General features: G+C 36.5%; 1 protein-coding gene and 1 pseudogene across 1 annotated transcript; both read right to left on the bottom strand.

Moving 5' to 3' along the window:
• Positions 1-22: 22 nt before the first annotated feature.
• On the bottom strand, positions 23-15,703 carry LOC113279294 (annotated as a pseudogene).
• Positions 15,704-15,799: 96 nt separating this feature from the next.
• On the bottom strand, positions 15,800-16,351 carry LOC113279295. Its single transcript, XM_026527994.1, has one exon. It carries the CDS (start codon positions 16,349-16,351, stop codon positions 15,800-15,802), a length of 552 nt encoding a protein of 183 aa, XP_026383779.1.
• Between the last annotated feature and the right edge of the window lie 1,799 nt (positions 16,352-18,150).

The raw sequence follows: 18,150 nt of genomic DNA on the forward strand, positions 1-18,150 counted from the left end.
AGATTAGTCATTATTAGGGTTTACCTTCCAGTCATTGAGGTATTTAAGTTGTAATGAACCCTGTTTTAAGGGTAAGAATGAATTAATGAACAATTTGGCTGCTACGGCAGAAGTTACCATTATCCGCTCTCTTTCCGTTCGAATTCCGTCAATTTCCGTTAAATCTCACTCTCAATCGTACTAAGAACAGTACACATTCTTCCCAATTTGATTTTTGGGATCCAAGAGACTTAGTCTTTTTCTATGAGAGGGAACTTGCCACATTATCAAGCAAGCTTCACACCTAGCCATTCTGAACTTACCGGATCCGACTCTACTGTTGTTTATAGTAGCCACCAGGTCCTTGCTGATGAGGAGGGTAAGGACCAGGAGGAACACTATATGGTGGTGGAGCATGCGATGCAGGTTGCTGTGTATGGACATCATAGTAGGGATCCCTCCAGCCAGGATAAGTTGGTTGCCCATATTCATGTTGTTGTCGTTGGGGCTGAGAAGGTGGTGGATACGGGCTACCAGAGGTCTGTAAACGGTAGGGAGGCGGTGGTTGCGGTGAGTTGCCATATGATGGTGAAGGACGAGCATATGAGGTGCTTGAAGGTGAGAATTTGGTGGAATTTGAGGACCTGGTGGCAGAGATCATGTTCTAGGAGCCTGCTGCTGCTGGTTACCAACGGGAGGATAAGATTGGTTCTTACCATCCTGAAATCTAAGACCTGCTACTTGTCCGGACCTCTTCCATCATTTCCCAGCACTGCTGCTTTACGTTGGTTATTGCATCCTGCTCAGTACCCCAAAAGATTTATTCATATTTCTCAATATTAGAAAGTTAATATGCATCAACTGATTCAATGAAAATAAGCCCAGCATGACTAACAAAAACCACATCTCTTCATACAAAAAGAAAAAAAACATAAGCTTATAAGTTTTTCGAAACTCTGTTTCCAGTGCCGACGAAACATTTATAAGCTAAGAATAGCTAAGGTATCTTTCTCCTAAGGGTGTACCAAATCAACTAATACAAAGTGAGTTTTCGTGAAAATAGAAATATGCAATTTGAAGTGATCACTTAAATGTTTTTAGAACCTACGCTAAGCTTCAAATTTGCGCAGCCTTCGTACATAAAGTAAGGTCTTGAGATGAGAACTGTAAGATTACATACTTCCAATTTTATATGTTGTAAACTTGTTATGTATAATCTCAACTTTTAATCAAATTAGATGCTCTTATCAACAAAAGCAAGTTATACCAAAATAGAATAAGTGGTAGTAAAAAAAATGTAGAAGATAGTGCAAATTAAACAGAAGATGCAAAAGTCATAGAGAGTATTAAAATACGGAGTATATTAAGTAGCACAAATAAAAAGAGAACTCTAAGTGGTGAAAAAGAAGAAGAAGAAGAAGAAGAAGAAGAAGAAGATAGCCTGGATTGAAGTAGTTTCACCTGAAGAGTAACATAAGAATTTCAATCCTTCTCTAATATTCTCCTTTGAGTTCTCGAAAGTTAGCTATATCAGCTTGAATTTGTTTATAGCTCTTCTTGCGAGATGCTGGAAAGATTCCATGAGACAATTGTTTGTTCAAGAGTCAAATGCGCTCAACAGAGTGTTTCTTGTTTCTTAAAGTATTACCAGAAAGAAAATAGTCCACTCACCTTTGTAGTCTTCAAAACTAAACAAAGCAGCAAATTTGTCATTCTGAGCCTGTAGGAAGGAAAAAGTAGACAATTCAACATGTATCTACAGTAATAGATGGGTTTGGTAACACCAAATCCTCAAGAGATGAATAAGGAGCGGATACTTCTAGTTCAAAGAAGAGAGCAAGAGACTTGAAACCGATTGACAGAAATGGGATCATCACTTCAAAGCTAGAGCAAAGAGATAACCTGCATCTTTACTATCAAGTGTTCTTGCGCATAGATATTTTGTGCGATTTCTTCACCGACATGGTCATACTTTGGCAATCTCCTTCCTGAAAAGAACATCATATGACCCGGGACACTCATCAACTTGGTAATATATCATCCGGCAATCTCCTTCCCTAAACCAAGAACGAACAAAAAAAATTCAGGATAAAATTGTACCTTCCTTTTCATCTCTTTGAGCATGCCTTAGAGACCAGCACGTTGAGCACCAAGATTCTTCAAATGTCTCTGTAATAAATGAAAGCATTAGTTGGTAGGTTTACGAATGTGCCTAAACAAGAACAAACTGACTGGATCAATTTACTAATTCTATAGAACATGGCAATGCCATAAAAAAGCTCCCACAACTGCATCTTCACCGGCATCTAGTGACATTATTGGCCTTGCAAGAGTTGGAAGTGCAGATTCTATCTGATCCAGATCAAAGTCATATAAGATGGATTAGAATTTTATCATTTACCATACTCTTGACTTATCAAAGTTACAGCTGACAGTGCATCAGCTTTCTTCTCTTATTTTGGTCCACTAGATCATCAAGTTAAGGTTTGAAAGCTAATTTTATACCAACAATCAATCAGTAGTTGCTGGAACCTGGGTTTAGACTTCTAGCATGTGAAACCTTTCACAAGCCAAGGTGTCTGAACCTCCACCTAAGAAATACCAGGTTCTCACACCATGTGGAGGACAAGTAGGTGAAGCTAAGCCTGCTACTGAATGAGACCAACCTGAACTTTAGGGTTGAGGGCTATGTTGTAAAAGGCGCTGGGGGAGGCGAGGCGCCAAGCCCATCGCCTAGCGCTTAAGCGCTCCTAAGGCGCCCTAGGCACCCAGAAAAAAAAAATGTTCATGGTTTGGCGCCTGGGAGCCTTTTTTTGCCAGGCGCTAGCCCCACGCTTAGTGCGCTTTTGGCGCTCGCCTTTTACAACATAGGTTGAGGGTGAGTTTAGCTCGACATGACTAACTAAAAGAAGAAACATCAAACGACCTAAACTGAAACAAAAAACAATGCATAACACCTGGAGTGTATTGCTCATGACGTCTTCATTACAGTTTTAGGTAGAGGGTTGATCGTTCAGTCTCAGCTTCCATGTGAAGCTGAGGCTTTTTCTTTTAGAACTTTGACGACCTTCCATTTGTATTAGAATCTGAGCTTGTAATTCATGTAACTGCTACGGAGAAAAAGGTCGTTACAGTTAATTCATCTAACCAAAATCTATATGAAACTGAAGCACAACAGTTCGAGAAGGTAAAGGTGTAAGTCATACAAATCAAATTCTACGCCATCTAAGTGATGTTAATATTTTCCTTTCTGAAGTTAAATAATGTATGTATGAAACAATCTATAATATAGATAACTTCTACCGACAATACCGAACTAAAAACTTTATACCAAAAACATAAACAAACAGATATCAGAAAGGAAACTATTAAAATCTAGCGTATGCGTAGACAATGCTTCTTAAACTTATACTTGCAGATACATAATGTCAGGTTAGGATTATAAGCCCGTGTCAAGGAAATGGAAAGAGTTTCTTTAAGGATGCACCTGTACTTGGTCAAAGTAGTCCTGCAATTTCTTACAATCTTTTCTGTTCTTTTAACAGGTTTATGGTGTTAGGCCAGTAAGGAAATGGCTATAGAAGAAGGTGGTGACGGAATTCTCAAAGATGCTCGTTAAAGAGGTGGTGACGGAATTATCAAAGAAGCTCGTTAAAGAGGAGATTGATGAGAACTCTACTGTGTATTGATGCAAGTATACATGGGAAATGAACTTACTTATCGAGTGGAGAAGAACCGTGGGCTGGTGAATGCAGCACTGGGGAGAAGTCTGATATACGGATTGAGATCCCAAATGGTGTGAAGAACGATGTGGCCTCTCAGGCTGTGACAAATTATATGGTTTGTCCCAAATGAAAATAAGACCATTAGTTTTGCCTAAATTTACAACCTCTGAAGTACCCTATACTGCACACAAAACAAAGAATATAACTCAGTTAAGAAAGTGTATGCAACAACTCCATAAATAAATTACTTCTAGCGACATATCGAACTAAATTTTTTTACCAAAAACATAAACAAACAGATATCCAAAGGAAACTATTAACATCGATCAGCAATCTAACTGAAAGAATCTGACAGGGTACCAGCCCTAATAAAGTACCCAATTCTATGCCATCTAAGTGATTTTAATAGTTAAGAAAAAGGTCGTTAAAGTTAATTAATCTAACCAAGATCTATATGAAACTAAAGCGCAACATTCCGAGAAGGTAAAGGTGTAAGTAATACATATCAAATTTAATGTAAAATACATACTCTTCAAGTTTGTAACATACATACCTCCTCAAGTTTAATTTGAGGAGAAGAACTGAAATTGGGGGTTTGGGTCCCCAATTGGAAATAAGTTCAAAATCAGAATCAAAGTTGTTTTTCTCTAAAAGAATGATAATGGTGTTCCTCTAACAATTATTCATGTAGCATATATCTTTCTCATTATGTTTCTTGCAGTATATGAGCACATTAACTTAACCTGCAACACCAACAAGTTGAATGGTCGTTATTAAGGTTAATTCTTCAAACACTTAGTCAGCACAATCAACATATATGAAACTGAAGCACCACAGTTCGAGAAGGTAAAGGTGTAACTAATACAAATGGAAATTCGATGTAAAATACATACCTCATGAAATGAGTTTTCACCACTTGTAATTCAGCTTCAGAACCAGATGGACCACCACTGATCTAAACTGCCTCCACATCTTCTTTAATATCAATTGGAAGAGAGCTGTTCCCTTCCAAAGCAAGAATTGATTCAGGGAGATCCATTCTTTAAGCCTCACTCGGGTTAACTCGCTCCCTTGCTGCAGCTTCTCGGCTTGTGTCCTGACGTTGATTACTACCACGCGACACATATAACTACTTGTCGGAGCTATAAGAAGGAAAGAAAGAAACCAAAATGAAATCTGAAACTGTAGGAATTCTTTAGAGACAGCATACCTGAATTAGGAGTATCTGCGTACTTCGGTTCTTGGGGCGATGTAAATGAATCCGCCAAATGCTATCATAAGAAAGTTCAAGCTTATAGTTCACATCACAATAAGATGAAAGAAAGCTTAATTTACGAAACCCAAACTCGAAATCCACAGTCACATTGAGCCCCTTCCAAATTACATGGAAACAATCATCAGAAACCTGGCACCCAAAATGCAGAGCAGGAGCCTGTAAATGAAACATTGAAACCCTTGGCTTTGGTACAACATCACGCGCCAAATCCCTAACTTTTAAATATGACTTGCCATAATAGAGCCATTGATTTATCGAAGTAGATATAAACTCAGCATCTTGTTTGCTTATGAATTGCACATTTGCAAAAACTCTAGGATTTGGCCCCTTAATTTTGGACTTTGGAATATCTAGTGCATATACAGTTCCCTTGCCAGTATAGTTCTCCAGGAATTCTTTTACCATTTCTGCATTCACATAAGAAGGGAACCCGTAAACTTGAATTGTCTTTCCCATCCTCCTCTCTATTAGCCCAAGTTAAGATTTATGAAGACAATTTCCAGCTTACGTACATCAACTACTGACATAATCTTTTATTAAGCACAAAAAAGAATTTCAACCAACAGAAAACTTTGGTCCAACATGACATCCACAAATGGAAGTAAACAACATACTTACAAATTCATCAGTAGCGGAATACCAAAAAGATAAAAGCAAGGATACCTTGGAAGGTCTTGAGAACCTTGGAAGAACATAACATTATGCATTTGTTAAATTGAGACCGCATATAAGAAACGCTAAATCAGAGTGTTCAAATCATCAATAGCATTCTAACATTTGCAGCATGGGTCACCTGGATCCTAAACTACATCAAGCAAGCAAAGAGTATATGTTGATTTAAGAGAATCATTGACGAAAGGTATGCGATTGTAGTCAATCTTAGACAGCCTAACTGCATATGGCACTTCATGTTCCAAAAATAACACAATTTTTAAACATACCCCAGTTCCAATGTATAACGTGAAAATGAAAACGGCTGTTTAAGATATGTTTCAGTCAATCCAGAAATGTAGCTACTAACTAAAGATTGAAGATATTTATTGTTTTGTCAATGTTCAAAGAGTGGATGGTGAAACCACTTTTCAATACTTCAACTTATCTTTTTCTTTTAGCACCCATTCAAATACCTTTTCCTTCTCCGCACTAAATCCATCAGCAGCTTCTTACTCTTAGATTGGTCTGACAGTTGTTTGAAGTGCATTAATGTGTTGTGAGCCATCAATGTATTAGACTCTATTTATACAATGCTATTGTAGGTAGATTCCATCTATCATTCAACTTGACATTCTGTAACCTTCTTAGTCAGTAGCAGATTTATTATAATTCCAGTGTAAACACCCCAGATATCCCAAAACGAATTGGAATGAATACATCCATGTATATGTAAGCCGGTTTTCAAGCCTAGTAACACTAAATTAATGTTATTTGGTATCTAACTAGAGCATCACATCAGGTACAAGACTAATCTAGTCTAAACAACAATTTTTTGTTCTTCTTTCCCAAATCTACAAAGAGGGTTAATTGCCACCACAGGTCCGCAGTATATGCTAATGAAAGTAAATCCTATCCCAGACACTGGATTGGATACAAAGTTTTTTTTATCAAACCTCACTGAGGCCATGCATAGGACTCTCAAACCCCTTGTAACCTAGTTTTTAAACTAATTTCCATCCAATATCAAAATCAAAAATGCTACTCATGATCAAGGGTTTGGAAGCCAATAGTTCTGACCTTATTAACAAGTTTGCTATTATTAGCCTATTTTTAATTTTGTTCCATGAAGCAACAACAAAGAATAAAAAGCAAAGTTATTCCGAATATACTGACAATTCTAAGGATCAGGGAGTTTCAATTTACCCATGACGATGAGGTGGTTGAAATTTAGAGAGAAAAGCTGGAGTTAGAGAATGAAAGGTAACAATTAGTAAGTGCTGAAGCAAGCCCTGACTCGGGTTGCTAACTCAGTGAATCTCCTCCTCCTCCGGGGGCAAACCCACCACCATGACTCGTCTTCGTCGTCTTCCATTGGCTCAGTTGACATGGTAATGTTTCCCAATAGCAGAGTTATTCAGGGATTTGTAAGATCTCCGTTGCTCTCTCTCTCTCTTTTAGGTTATAGGATTGTCAAAAGTCTCGAAACGCGGGAATAGGGAACCCGGAACCTCACCAAAGCTTTGGCAAGCTTTATACTTACACTCTATTTACACTGTTTTCGGGTATTAAGAATTCTTTCGTTTTTTTCCCAACAAAGAAAGAAATTTTTTGTTAATCTATAAAATAAGAATATGTGTAAATTGTTGATCGAAATAAAATGCAAGATGACTAAATAGATTGGAACACATCATAGTAGTAAAGAATTAAAGAGCTTACGAACTCACAGGAGAGTTTAGTGCTGCTGGGATCGACCAGAAAGCAAGTGCCAAATGCGCCTCTTACAAAATTATGTGTAGTCCCTTGTCGTGCCTTACTGAAATATGCATGAAATTATTATAAAAATCAACCTTATAGATAGTGACATAGCGTTGGCAAATGCAAGTATTGAGATGAAAATACTGGTTTTTCAGAAATCAGAACAAGTAGATGTGATTCTTTTTTTATTGTTGGTTTATGGTTTATATAGTCCTTGTTTTCACGATTGAGCTTCTGTTAGTGTTGATTGAGTCCATAAAAATTAGTCTCCATTCATTTTTCAAAAGCAAAGCAACTGTTTTACTCTTATTCATCGATCCAAAAAGAATGAATAAATCAACAGAGATTTTACCAGAAAGAAGCCATGGTATTTTAATGGTATATATACTAGGCGCTTACTGTACCAAGTACGACCAAATCATTCAGCTTTCTCCCAGTTCCGCATTTAGAACAATTCAGTGTACCTAGAAAGGGCCTTGAAGGAACTGTCAGTGACAAGACTGCAAACATCTTCTCCTTGCTTGCATCCGAAACTTCACCCATAGGCGTGGGCTTGACCAGCGAATGTGCTGGAAGAGGGGGTAACGAATCAGATGCAGGAACCCTCATGGGATAAACTTTATTATTCTCTTTAACAGCTGTCTCTATATTGCGATTCAGACTAACTTCTAATTAATTAATTGAATCAACAACCTGTTGGGTAACCGCTTTTGTATATTTCTTTGCCTCCATCGAAGTACTAATTCCACTCATCAATCTTGCGATTTCTTCCGCAATCTCCTCTTTGGCATGCAGTTCCAAACCATATGTGTAGCAAGCCTCCACATGAAACTGAGCTTCCTTTAGCTCTATATGATATACCTATGATTGACCGGTCGAAATGCTGGTTGAGAGGAGCAACATTTAACGCTGAAAAAGATTCTTCGTAGTACGTACCGACGTGTCATATATTCCAGTGCACCTAGCTTAGAACTCGCACAGAGTAAATAAATGATTTTAAGTTTATCACTAAGCTAAGTTCACATAAAAGTTTGTTTTCTATGACTAACTATTGTGCATACTCGAACCCCTGAAATCTTGACGACTACAACTCAACAGCCACCACCATAGAGTTTTATCTGATCCATCCAAAATCAATCTAAATACCAAAAAATGGGACTTTTTCAAGGGTAAGAACTGCATTACAGGAGACTTTTTCTATGACTACATTACAATACGAGAGAGAAATGTAAGAACTGCCCTGCTTGAGACCTTAGCTCAATGACCAGGACCTCTACCTTCAGAAGTAACTTTCAGCATTCCTGTGCGTGAGCAAGCATAAGTCTCTCTAACATACCAGCACAATCAACAGAAAGTAGTTGAAGACCTCAGTTTGATTCTAATCTCCGGTGTCAGTTTTAACTGCAAACAGAAGTAACCGGCCACTGATTATTATAGATATCATGTCACCCTAATTGAGAGGAGCAGACACAGATGCTTTAAAATATTGATTAGACTCTGGACGTTGCATCTTCCAGGATAGTAAACCATGTGACAAGAACACTGCACTCCAAGGTGAAGTAGGTATACTGGAACAATTATGTGTGACTACCAGTTTCCCACTGAATGTCATGCCATGTTTGCTCATCTGAGCTAGGCTAACACCGAAGAGTAAAACTGAAACGAAGCTAGTAGTATGATATTAAATATTAATGCATACGATTTTTAACCAGTAGAAGGGCTAACCAATAGAAGACCAGTCATTAGGTTTCATCACCATAAGCCAAAGTACCCAAACAATCCAAAACAAACCATGATAACATAAACATAAACCCCTAAAATTTCACGAAAACAATTGCAAGACAAATATAATAAAAGTTCATGCTTAAGTTAAAGTTTTACTTATGATCAAGATCAAGTTTTACTAATCATCCATAACAATAAACCCATATGAAGTATTATAAAAGTTGATACATAATAAGAATCTATTCACTCAGGTACCACATCTCCTACTTCGGTTATTTCGACATTGATCCCAATTCCTGCAGCTCTTTGTGCCGAGAGGTCTTACAACTGCCTGACGGAGTTTCCCAGCTACAGCTTGCGATCCTGATCTTCTAGCCCTTCCTGCTGCTTTGTTAACACACCTCTTGGCGAGGTCTTTACCCTCTTCAAGAGTCAAATTATCTCTGTAATTTTCTTCCAGAAATTGTTCCAAGTCATCAGTATAATCACCATCAAATTTACACTCAGTAAGATCACCAGCAAATCGATTCTCAAGAAGCCCCTCATCCAACGAGAATTGCGCGAAAAACATTTGGGGAATATCGCCTTCAAATAATGCTACAATTAAACCACATACCACTCTTATGCGGTTTCGATCTTCTGGCCATGAAGTGCCCTCCTCATCCATCTCAGTGACAAATTCCTGGAAAAGACCTATACAATCCTTGATATCCTCTTTTTCATTCATTCTGGTGTAGACGTTCTGACCGAACAATTGTCTACCACATTTGGCCCGAACCCAATAGGGTCCGGCCAAGATTTTATCCGACACTAGTTCCCCTGTATGCACGAAATAAATAAATAATTATGGAACGAAATAATAAGATGATGAATTTCAGTAAGAAGAAAAACTAACAGTCAATTTCTTCATTTGATAGAACTCTAAATATAAGCTCTAATGGGTTAACAAAACCGGACAGATGATTTCATGATCTCATTCAACTTTTCTGAATATTAATGTTATAATTGATAAATTGTTATACATTGACCCTACGTTTTGATTAATCACGTTTAAATGTGAGAATCAAAAAACAAACAAAGTTTTTGTTAAAAAATTATTACCTCCTGATGCATTCAACGGTGTAACACCACCTTGATGCAAGACCCTCGTATCTGCAACCAGGACAATGACATTGATGTCTTTCAAAAGAAGACCCACAATAAGTGAGCCATCCTTCATGAAAATCTACACAAGACAAACAATGATTTATCAGTTTCTCTTCTTTTCTTTTTAAGAACAACTTACATCATGATAAAAAGAAAAGAAGGAGAGAGTAAAATAAAAAATCAATTAACCATTCTCAAAAGCTATCAGGAAAAGGTTTATTTGGTTACATAATTTCTTTTTTCTTTTAAAGAAGAACTTAAATCTTAAACCCTAGAAAAACTAGTGTGAGAGCTTCAAAATAAACAGAACAAGAAAGGAAATAAAAATAAAAATGAAGAACATCAGGATAAAAAAGAAAAGAAGTACTAGAAAGTAAAATAAAAAAAAAAACAAGTTACAAATCTTAAACCCTAGAAAACGAGTGTGAGAGCTTCAAAATAAACAGAACAAGAAAAAGAAAGGAAAAAAAAAAGAAGAAGGAAACTCAAAAACCTATTAACCTAAAGTAGTTGGAATCAGAAACAAGGAATTTTACCAAAATGTTGGGGTTCTTGTTCTTCTTGTTTTCCCATATGAAGTTGGGGTTCTTGTTCTTCTTGTTTTCCATTATGCTTATGAGAGGAGGTTTTTTCTTTTTTGGTAAGAAAATGGCACTCAACAGCAACTAAGTGAGCCTTACAATGTTTATGAGAGGAAGTTAAAAGCTTTCAGAGAAAACATTTTATTCAAACATTTTTAGAAGACTACGGGTACTAAAACCAACATTTTCCTTTACAGGAAATAAGTTTGATTATTTGGGTTTTTTCCTTTTCCCGTTGAATATTTGTATGTGTCTTTGTTGATTTCTTGGTAAAGAAAGAATCGCTATTTAAGTTTAAAGACAACTCTTTAACTAGCTGACTAGTGCAGTAGTGCAGAAAATAAAAGACAACTCTTGAGTATTTGTATTGTTGTCAAAAGAAAAAAAAAGAAAAGAAAAGAAAAATTCTTAAATATATTGATGTCTTTAATTTCTTGATTTCTTGGTGCAGTAGTATTACAAGGTTACATACAAAGTACAAACCACACAGTTTATATTTATTTATTTTTAGGCTAAACACTTTCCCTCTCTTTCTCATTCTATGTTTCTCATTGAACTTATGCAAGACGATTTATGTTAATGAATCTAATGATAACGGTGGAGACTGGTATTAATTCTTTGATTAATCAATTTTTACATTCATGATGATGATGATCATCTAATGAACTCCAGTAGCAGATCTTGCAATTCATTTGGAATTATTACATTCATGATTCTCTTTCCTTAGTCTCACTATATTGTTAGATTTTTATTTAAAAACATTAAATATTTTCATCAATCCAAATAATTCAACCATAGAAAGAAACCCATCTATCAATTTGGAGAGAAATAAATTATCAATGTGATGCTTACCTGATCAAACACGTATTCGATAGATTAGGAAAAAATGTATTTCTTTTTATTTGGAAAAATTCTTTTGATTTTCGTTATTCGGAACTTGGGTAGTTAGGTTGGTTCAAGAATCGGAAATCATTTAAAAGTGCTACTTTTTGCCGGGAAATAAAAAAGTTTGATGGCAAAATGATGGATTTTTCTTGGAGGCATTGATCTGACGGCAAAAATCTGATGGCAAAAGTTTGATGTAACAAGAATAACGAATCATCACACTACACCGCCGTTGTCACGGTGAAGAGGGCCGACCGAAGCTCTAATATTCCAGTAATGGCTATGCATTCAATTTTCGAAAATTGTGCCTAAAGTAAAAATATCATTAGAGTACATCATTTTGTTATGCATAAACCAAAATATAGATGCATATTGTGTTATGTATCCTTTGCGGTGGTTTGCATAATGGCTATGCATTCAATTTTCGAAAATTGTGCCTAAAAGGATAAACACCTCTGATTTTTTCCGTAAAAACTCTAAATTTGATATTGTTGTTTGTACTCACTGTGTATATTTCTTTAAAATCTTTCCAACGAAATAAAATTTGTAAAATTCCAAGGTAAGGATTTTGGATATGTTATATTCTAGTTTGCTTGCTAATTATACCCTTGAAAAAATATGATACATGTTATAATAATTAGACTAAAAAGGAGGGGTATTTCGGGATTTTCAGGTCCCAAAGACTACCACCAAACCATTTCCAATCTTTTTTATCAAATTGCACATTTACGTTAGGTTTCATTTTACAAAAAAATGGTCATAAAAGGGACTCCCTCCCTTCGGGCCTTCCAGTCAGTCGTCCCAACAAATTGATTTCAAAAAAACTAACCTAACTTTGAGATGTTCATTATTTATTCTGGCAAAAAGAAAAAAATAAATTGATGAAAATGTGGGTTTTTTGCTTAGTTCAGTGGAAAGATTAAAGTTGGAAATATGTGAAACAAGAAGACGATAATGCATAGTATGTTAAAGCAAGTCTTATGATGGAAGAATTCCATCTTTCATCTTCCACGCCACCTCAGCATTTGGAATCGTTCATGGAAGGTCCAGTGTAGTGGTGGAACCATAGAAATGGTGATAAAAGTAGTGTTGGATGCTAATGAGAATAGCGTATACCAAGCGCTAGTGTGAATAGCGTTTGACCTTGTCAGCGATCAAACAATAGAGTTGGGAACAATTGTTGGAGCGAAATGGCAACCATGGTCAAATAGTATGTTTCGTCAACATCCTGATATAAGACATGCTCGTGAGCTCTCCATGCAAAGAGTGGCTTTTTATGATCTGGAAGCCGATACTAGTATATTATATCTTGGTGAATGGTTTTTAAGGCAAATGAAGGGAGATGTAGCAATTCCAAGAAGTCCACGGGATTGTTTAGAAAACCTTAGTAACATCCCGGATCCTATTGATGTGGTAGAAGGACAACAATATACAATTGTTGATGAGACCGCTTATGAGGTGTGGTGGAAGAGAAAATCTATTGGTTTTTTACTTCCAGACATCCAACGTCAAGATAACAGAGATGAAATTGGAGCCGGAAGTACTCAAGATCCAACATTTGTTGTGAATCAGGTCCCATATGTAACCATCAAGGTATACGAATGACAACATCTCACGAGTTTCACTAGAATTTCCAAAAATTCAGTGGCATGCAGAATGTTCATACAGTGATGGCAACCTTGTTCATGTGCCTTTACAACCACTCATAATTCCTCCAATTATGTTTGATGTTATTTGGGGAACAAGGGTTGGTAATTTTTTGTTTTAACTCCTTCAATTAATTTGTTTTCCATATTTTTATGATTTTCTTTACACATTAAAAGTTTTCACCAATATTGATTGTTGTTTGTTTTCAGGAGCAATGGAAAGATCCTGCGCAAAAGCTTGCTATTTTAAATATTAAAGAGGATAAGTTTTGGTATGAATCGAGATCGTGCACATGTTCTTGGACAATCACACTACGGAGGGAACGTCAACCTAATCATGTTATGATCTTGGAGAAAATTCCAAACAGTTAAGCCGTAAAAGGCTAGCCACAAGTCATGATGCTGCACTAGAAGATGCACATGGTCATTATGTTGCAACAGATGAAATAGTTCAAGATACACAATTCACCAAATCTTTAACTAGAGAGGGTTTTACTAAAGCTGATATGAATAGGATTTTGGGATTTGATTAACATGGGTAGTGAGTTTACTATGGTATCTTGTGAATACAAATGTTAATAATAGATAGTAGTGGTGGTTCCTATTACTTATTAGAATGTTATGTTATGCGTAAATCTATAAAATAGTTATTCCAATGCCTTTTCTTTAATAAATGTCTTTTCTTGAATGAATGTGAGGTGTTGCATGTGCCTATAAAATGTGTGAATTCTTTTTTTTTGAAAGAAAAACAGGAAATAATTTCATTAAGCACAAAAGCCGACCAAAGACATTACATCACTATTCTTTCACTTTCTAATCTAGACTCGACACACTGGGGGAGCTCAGATTTCCATTTCCTAGTACAATTATTGTTTCTGGCAAACTTAGAAAGAAGATCAGCTACTTGGTTACACTTCCTATTTCTAAAACAAACTTGGACATTCCTAGACAATTAACTAGATGTTGACAATCTCTGATAATATTGGCATCCTCCCATCTTATAGTAATTTGAGGCCCCTTGACACTTTCCATGACTTCTTTGTTGTCTCCTTCCACTATGACCTGCTGAATCTGCAACTGAACAATCCACTGAAGAGCTTTAAGCACTGCCACTGCTTCAGCTTGGGTGATATCTCTGGCTCTTTCTACCAGCGTCCAGGCTTCCACCATCCTCCCTCTAAAATCTCTTATGATTAGAGAAATACCAGCAATATTATGGTTAGGTAAAATATAAGCATCAATGTTGATTTTTAATTTTCCTCTAGGAGGGGGACACCATCTATTATAGTCTCTACTAGCTTCATTTATGCCTATCATGCTTCTGTCAACTTGGATTGTACTTTCTGACTGATTTATGTGGATTTTGTTCTCAGTGCAGTAAGTTAAAATCCTGTGTTTTAGGCTTGAGCTGGGACATCTACTGTTATTAAAAATGAGCTCACATATGGATTTCCAGATGAACCATATAGTAACAGTAATTAGATTAACTGTTGTTTTCCTTTTGAAACAAATATTATTGTTCGAGTTGCTCCAGCTTCTTAGCCATTGTTGTATATCATTGATGCTATCAACTTGTTGGCCAATCTGAGGATCAACAGTATTCCAAACATCTCTGGCATAATTGCATTTGAGCAGCATGTGGGTGATATTTTCTTCTTCCTCATTACATCTTTGGAAGTTGATTTGCTGATTTTGATTATATCTGCCAAGTCTTTCATTCACATGAATTATATCATGAGCCACTTTCCATATAAAAAGTTGGCATTTATGTGGAATCTGCAAATGCCATAAACTCAACCAAAACTTAGCTTCCTCCTCTTTGTTAACCAGACTTTGATTTTGCTGACAGAGAATTGCCTTGTATGTGGAGTTAACTGTAAATTCGCCATTTCTAGTTAGAGACCAAACCATTTCATCTTCTTGCTGCATTGAAGGTTTTATGTGACTGATTTTCTCTATCTGATCTTGAGTAAAGTAATGTTGAAGAAGATTCAAATTCCAGCTCTGAGTATGACTATCAATTAACTCATTGACTTTCATATAGTAAGGATATTCCTCATAGTTAGAGAAATTTTGTTGCACTTGAGCTACAGTGTATCCTTCAATCCAATTATCTTTGAAAGCATAAACTATCTTCCCATTCCCAATCTGCCAAATATGAAATTGTTTCACCCATTTGATTCCAGTGCTTATACTTCTCCAGATATCATTCCCTTTAATTGAAACCTCTTCTTGAAGAATATCTTCATTTTCAAAATGTTTTTCTTTAAGAACTTCCACCAATTTCTTGTTCTTTTCTTGAATCATCCTCCAAGCCAGTTTAGTAACCATTGCTTCATTGAAAGCTTGCAAATTCTTAAAACCCAGCCCTCCCCATCTTTTAGGTATATTCACACTCTCCCAAGACTTTAAGAATCCTCCTTTTCCTTATTTTCTATTCCACAAATATCTTCTCTGCATTGCTTCAAGATCATTTATATTCTTCTTGGGTAATATGAAGCAGCTCATCTGAAATTGAGCCATAGAGTTTGTAACAGCTTGGATTTGTGTGTTTCTTCCAGCTTGATTAGTGATGTCAGCCTGCCACTGAATCAGTCTTCTCTGCATTTTCTCCTTTATGCTTTTGAAAGAGTTGGATTTCTTTCTTTCTATGAACAGATTTATTCCCAAATATTTTTCTTCCAAGGGCATAACATTCATATTCATAGTATTGCAAATTTGTTGCTTTTTTCCCTCCTCAATCCTTCTATTAAAGTGTATTCTTGATTTACTGAGATTCACCATTTGACCAGAGGCTTTGCAGAACTTGTTGATGATGTCCTTAATATTGTTTATGGAGCTCATTTTGGCAGAGGAAAACAGAATGCAGTCATCTGCAAAGAACAAGTGAGATATTGGAGGACTTCCTTTAGCAGGATATATTGGAATAATGTTTTTTCTATCCACTGAAGCTTGAATCATTCTACTTAGACCTTCCATGCAAGTGATAAAGGTATAGGGAGATAGGCTATCACCCTGTCTTAATCCTCTTGTGGGATGAATAGTTTCAATTGGAGAACCATTGAGAAGAATTGATATTTTTGTGGTAGATATGCATTGATTGACCAGTTGACACCATTTCTCAGAGAAGCCTAGTTTTCTGAAGATGTTGATGATGAAATTCCACTCCATTCTGTCAAAAGCCTTTGACATATCCAGCTTTATTGCAACAGCTCCATTGCTATTTTTTGTGGTTTTCATGTAATGAACTATTTCATGAGCAATGACAGTGTTGTCAATAATATTTCTTCCAGGGACATATGCTGCTTGCCAAGGGGAGATAATTTTGTGTAGCATGGGTTTCAATCTGTTTGTCATGATCTTGGATATAATTTTGTAAGATATGTTGCATAGGCTTATTGGCCTGAAGTCATAAGGGTTTTGAACACAATTGTTTTTTGGTATGAGGGTTTGAAAAGTATGATTGAGCTCTTTTAGTAGTTTACCATTCTTGAAAAATTCCTTCACCATTTTTATCACATCTCCTCCCACCACTTCCCAATTTTGCTGGTAAAAACCTGCTTGAAAACCATCTGGCCCTGGTGTTGACCAAGCTCTTATTTGGAAGACATTGCTCTTGACTTTTGTTTGAATTTTGTTTACATGTACAAAATGGACGATGACAGTCCGCTACAGAGGTATGTACTAATGACGTGTAGTATCGATCTTAACATTGACGATGATAGCAATGAGAGAGCAATTATGGTGTACATATACGACTCAAAGAATGCATAGGCTCTTCCAACCGGTGTCTCAAGAAGTATTAACACGACAAATGGCGGAAAGGCTCTGAGAGGATGGAGATGCAAAATGATGCATGACTAATTTGGACCTAATAGTACTTGGGGCCCTAAGAAGTTCCATCAACATTTGGGTATGTATCGGCCTCTTTTCTTACGTATTCTAAGTGAGATTGTTGTTGCGGATCCTGCTTTTGATTTTCAAGTTGATTGCACCAAAAAACTTGGCCAACATCCCCATATGAAGATGTATGTCGTGATAAAATATTTTTGTAAAGGTATAGTCGTTGATAGCATAACTGATTATGTCTGTATGGGATCGCCGACCGTCTATATGTATGTGAAGAGGTTTACTAGGGTAATTGTTCGGAACTTTGGACCAAGGTATATGCGACTTCCTACAAGAGAAGACACCGAAATATTATTGGCAGGAAATGCGGCTAGAGGATTTCCTGGGATGCTTGGGAGTGTTGATTGTATGAATTTTCCATGGAAGAATTGTTCAACAGCATGAACACATACGTTTCGAGGACATGAAAAAAAAAACACCATGATCTTAGAAGTCGTGGAATCATATGATCGGTGGTTTTTTCATGGTTTCTTTGGAATGCCAGGGTCGAAGAACGACTTGACATTTTGGCTCAGTCACTACTTTTTGATAAGATGATTAATGGTTTAGAAGTTCCTTGTAATTACCGCATCAATGACCACAACTACAACATGGGTTATTTCTTGGCGTATAATATGTATCCCTGATTTTCATGTATCGTGCGGGAATGATGAGGCATATCTCCAACTCGCGAAGATCTAGTAAAACACATTTGGACACGACATGGACTAGGTCTCAGAGATGGTGAAATGCCGCCGGAATCTCCTCTCCGACAGATAATCTTGACGGACTGGATGGTGAAACCGATCCAAACGATGTTTACCCACAAGAATAGCTTTAATCATTTTTTATTCTACTAAGATTTCGAATGAACTTTCTATATGTTTGTA

The sequence above is a fragment of the Papaver somniferum genome, chromosome 5 (assembly GCF_003573695.1).
Source record: "Papaver somniferum cultivar HN1 chromosome 5, ASM357369v1, whole genome shotgun sequence".
Lineage (NCBI taxonomy): Eukaryota > Viridiplantae > Streptophyta > Magnoliopsida > Ranunculales > Papaveraceae > Papaver > Papaver somniferum.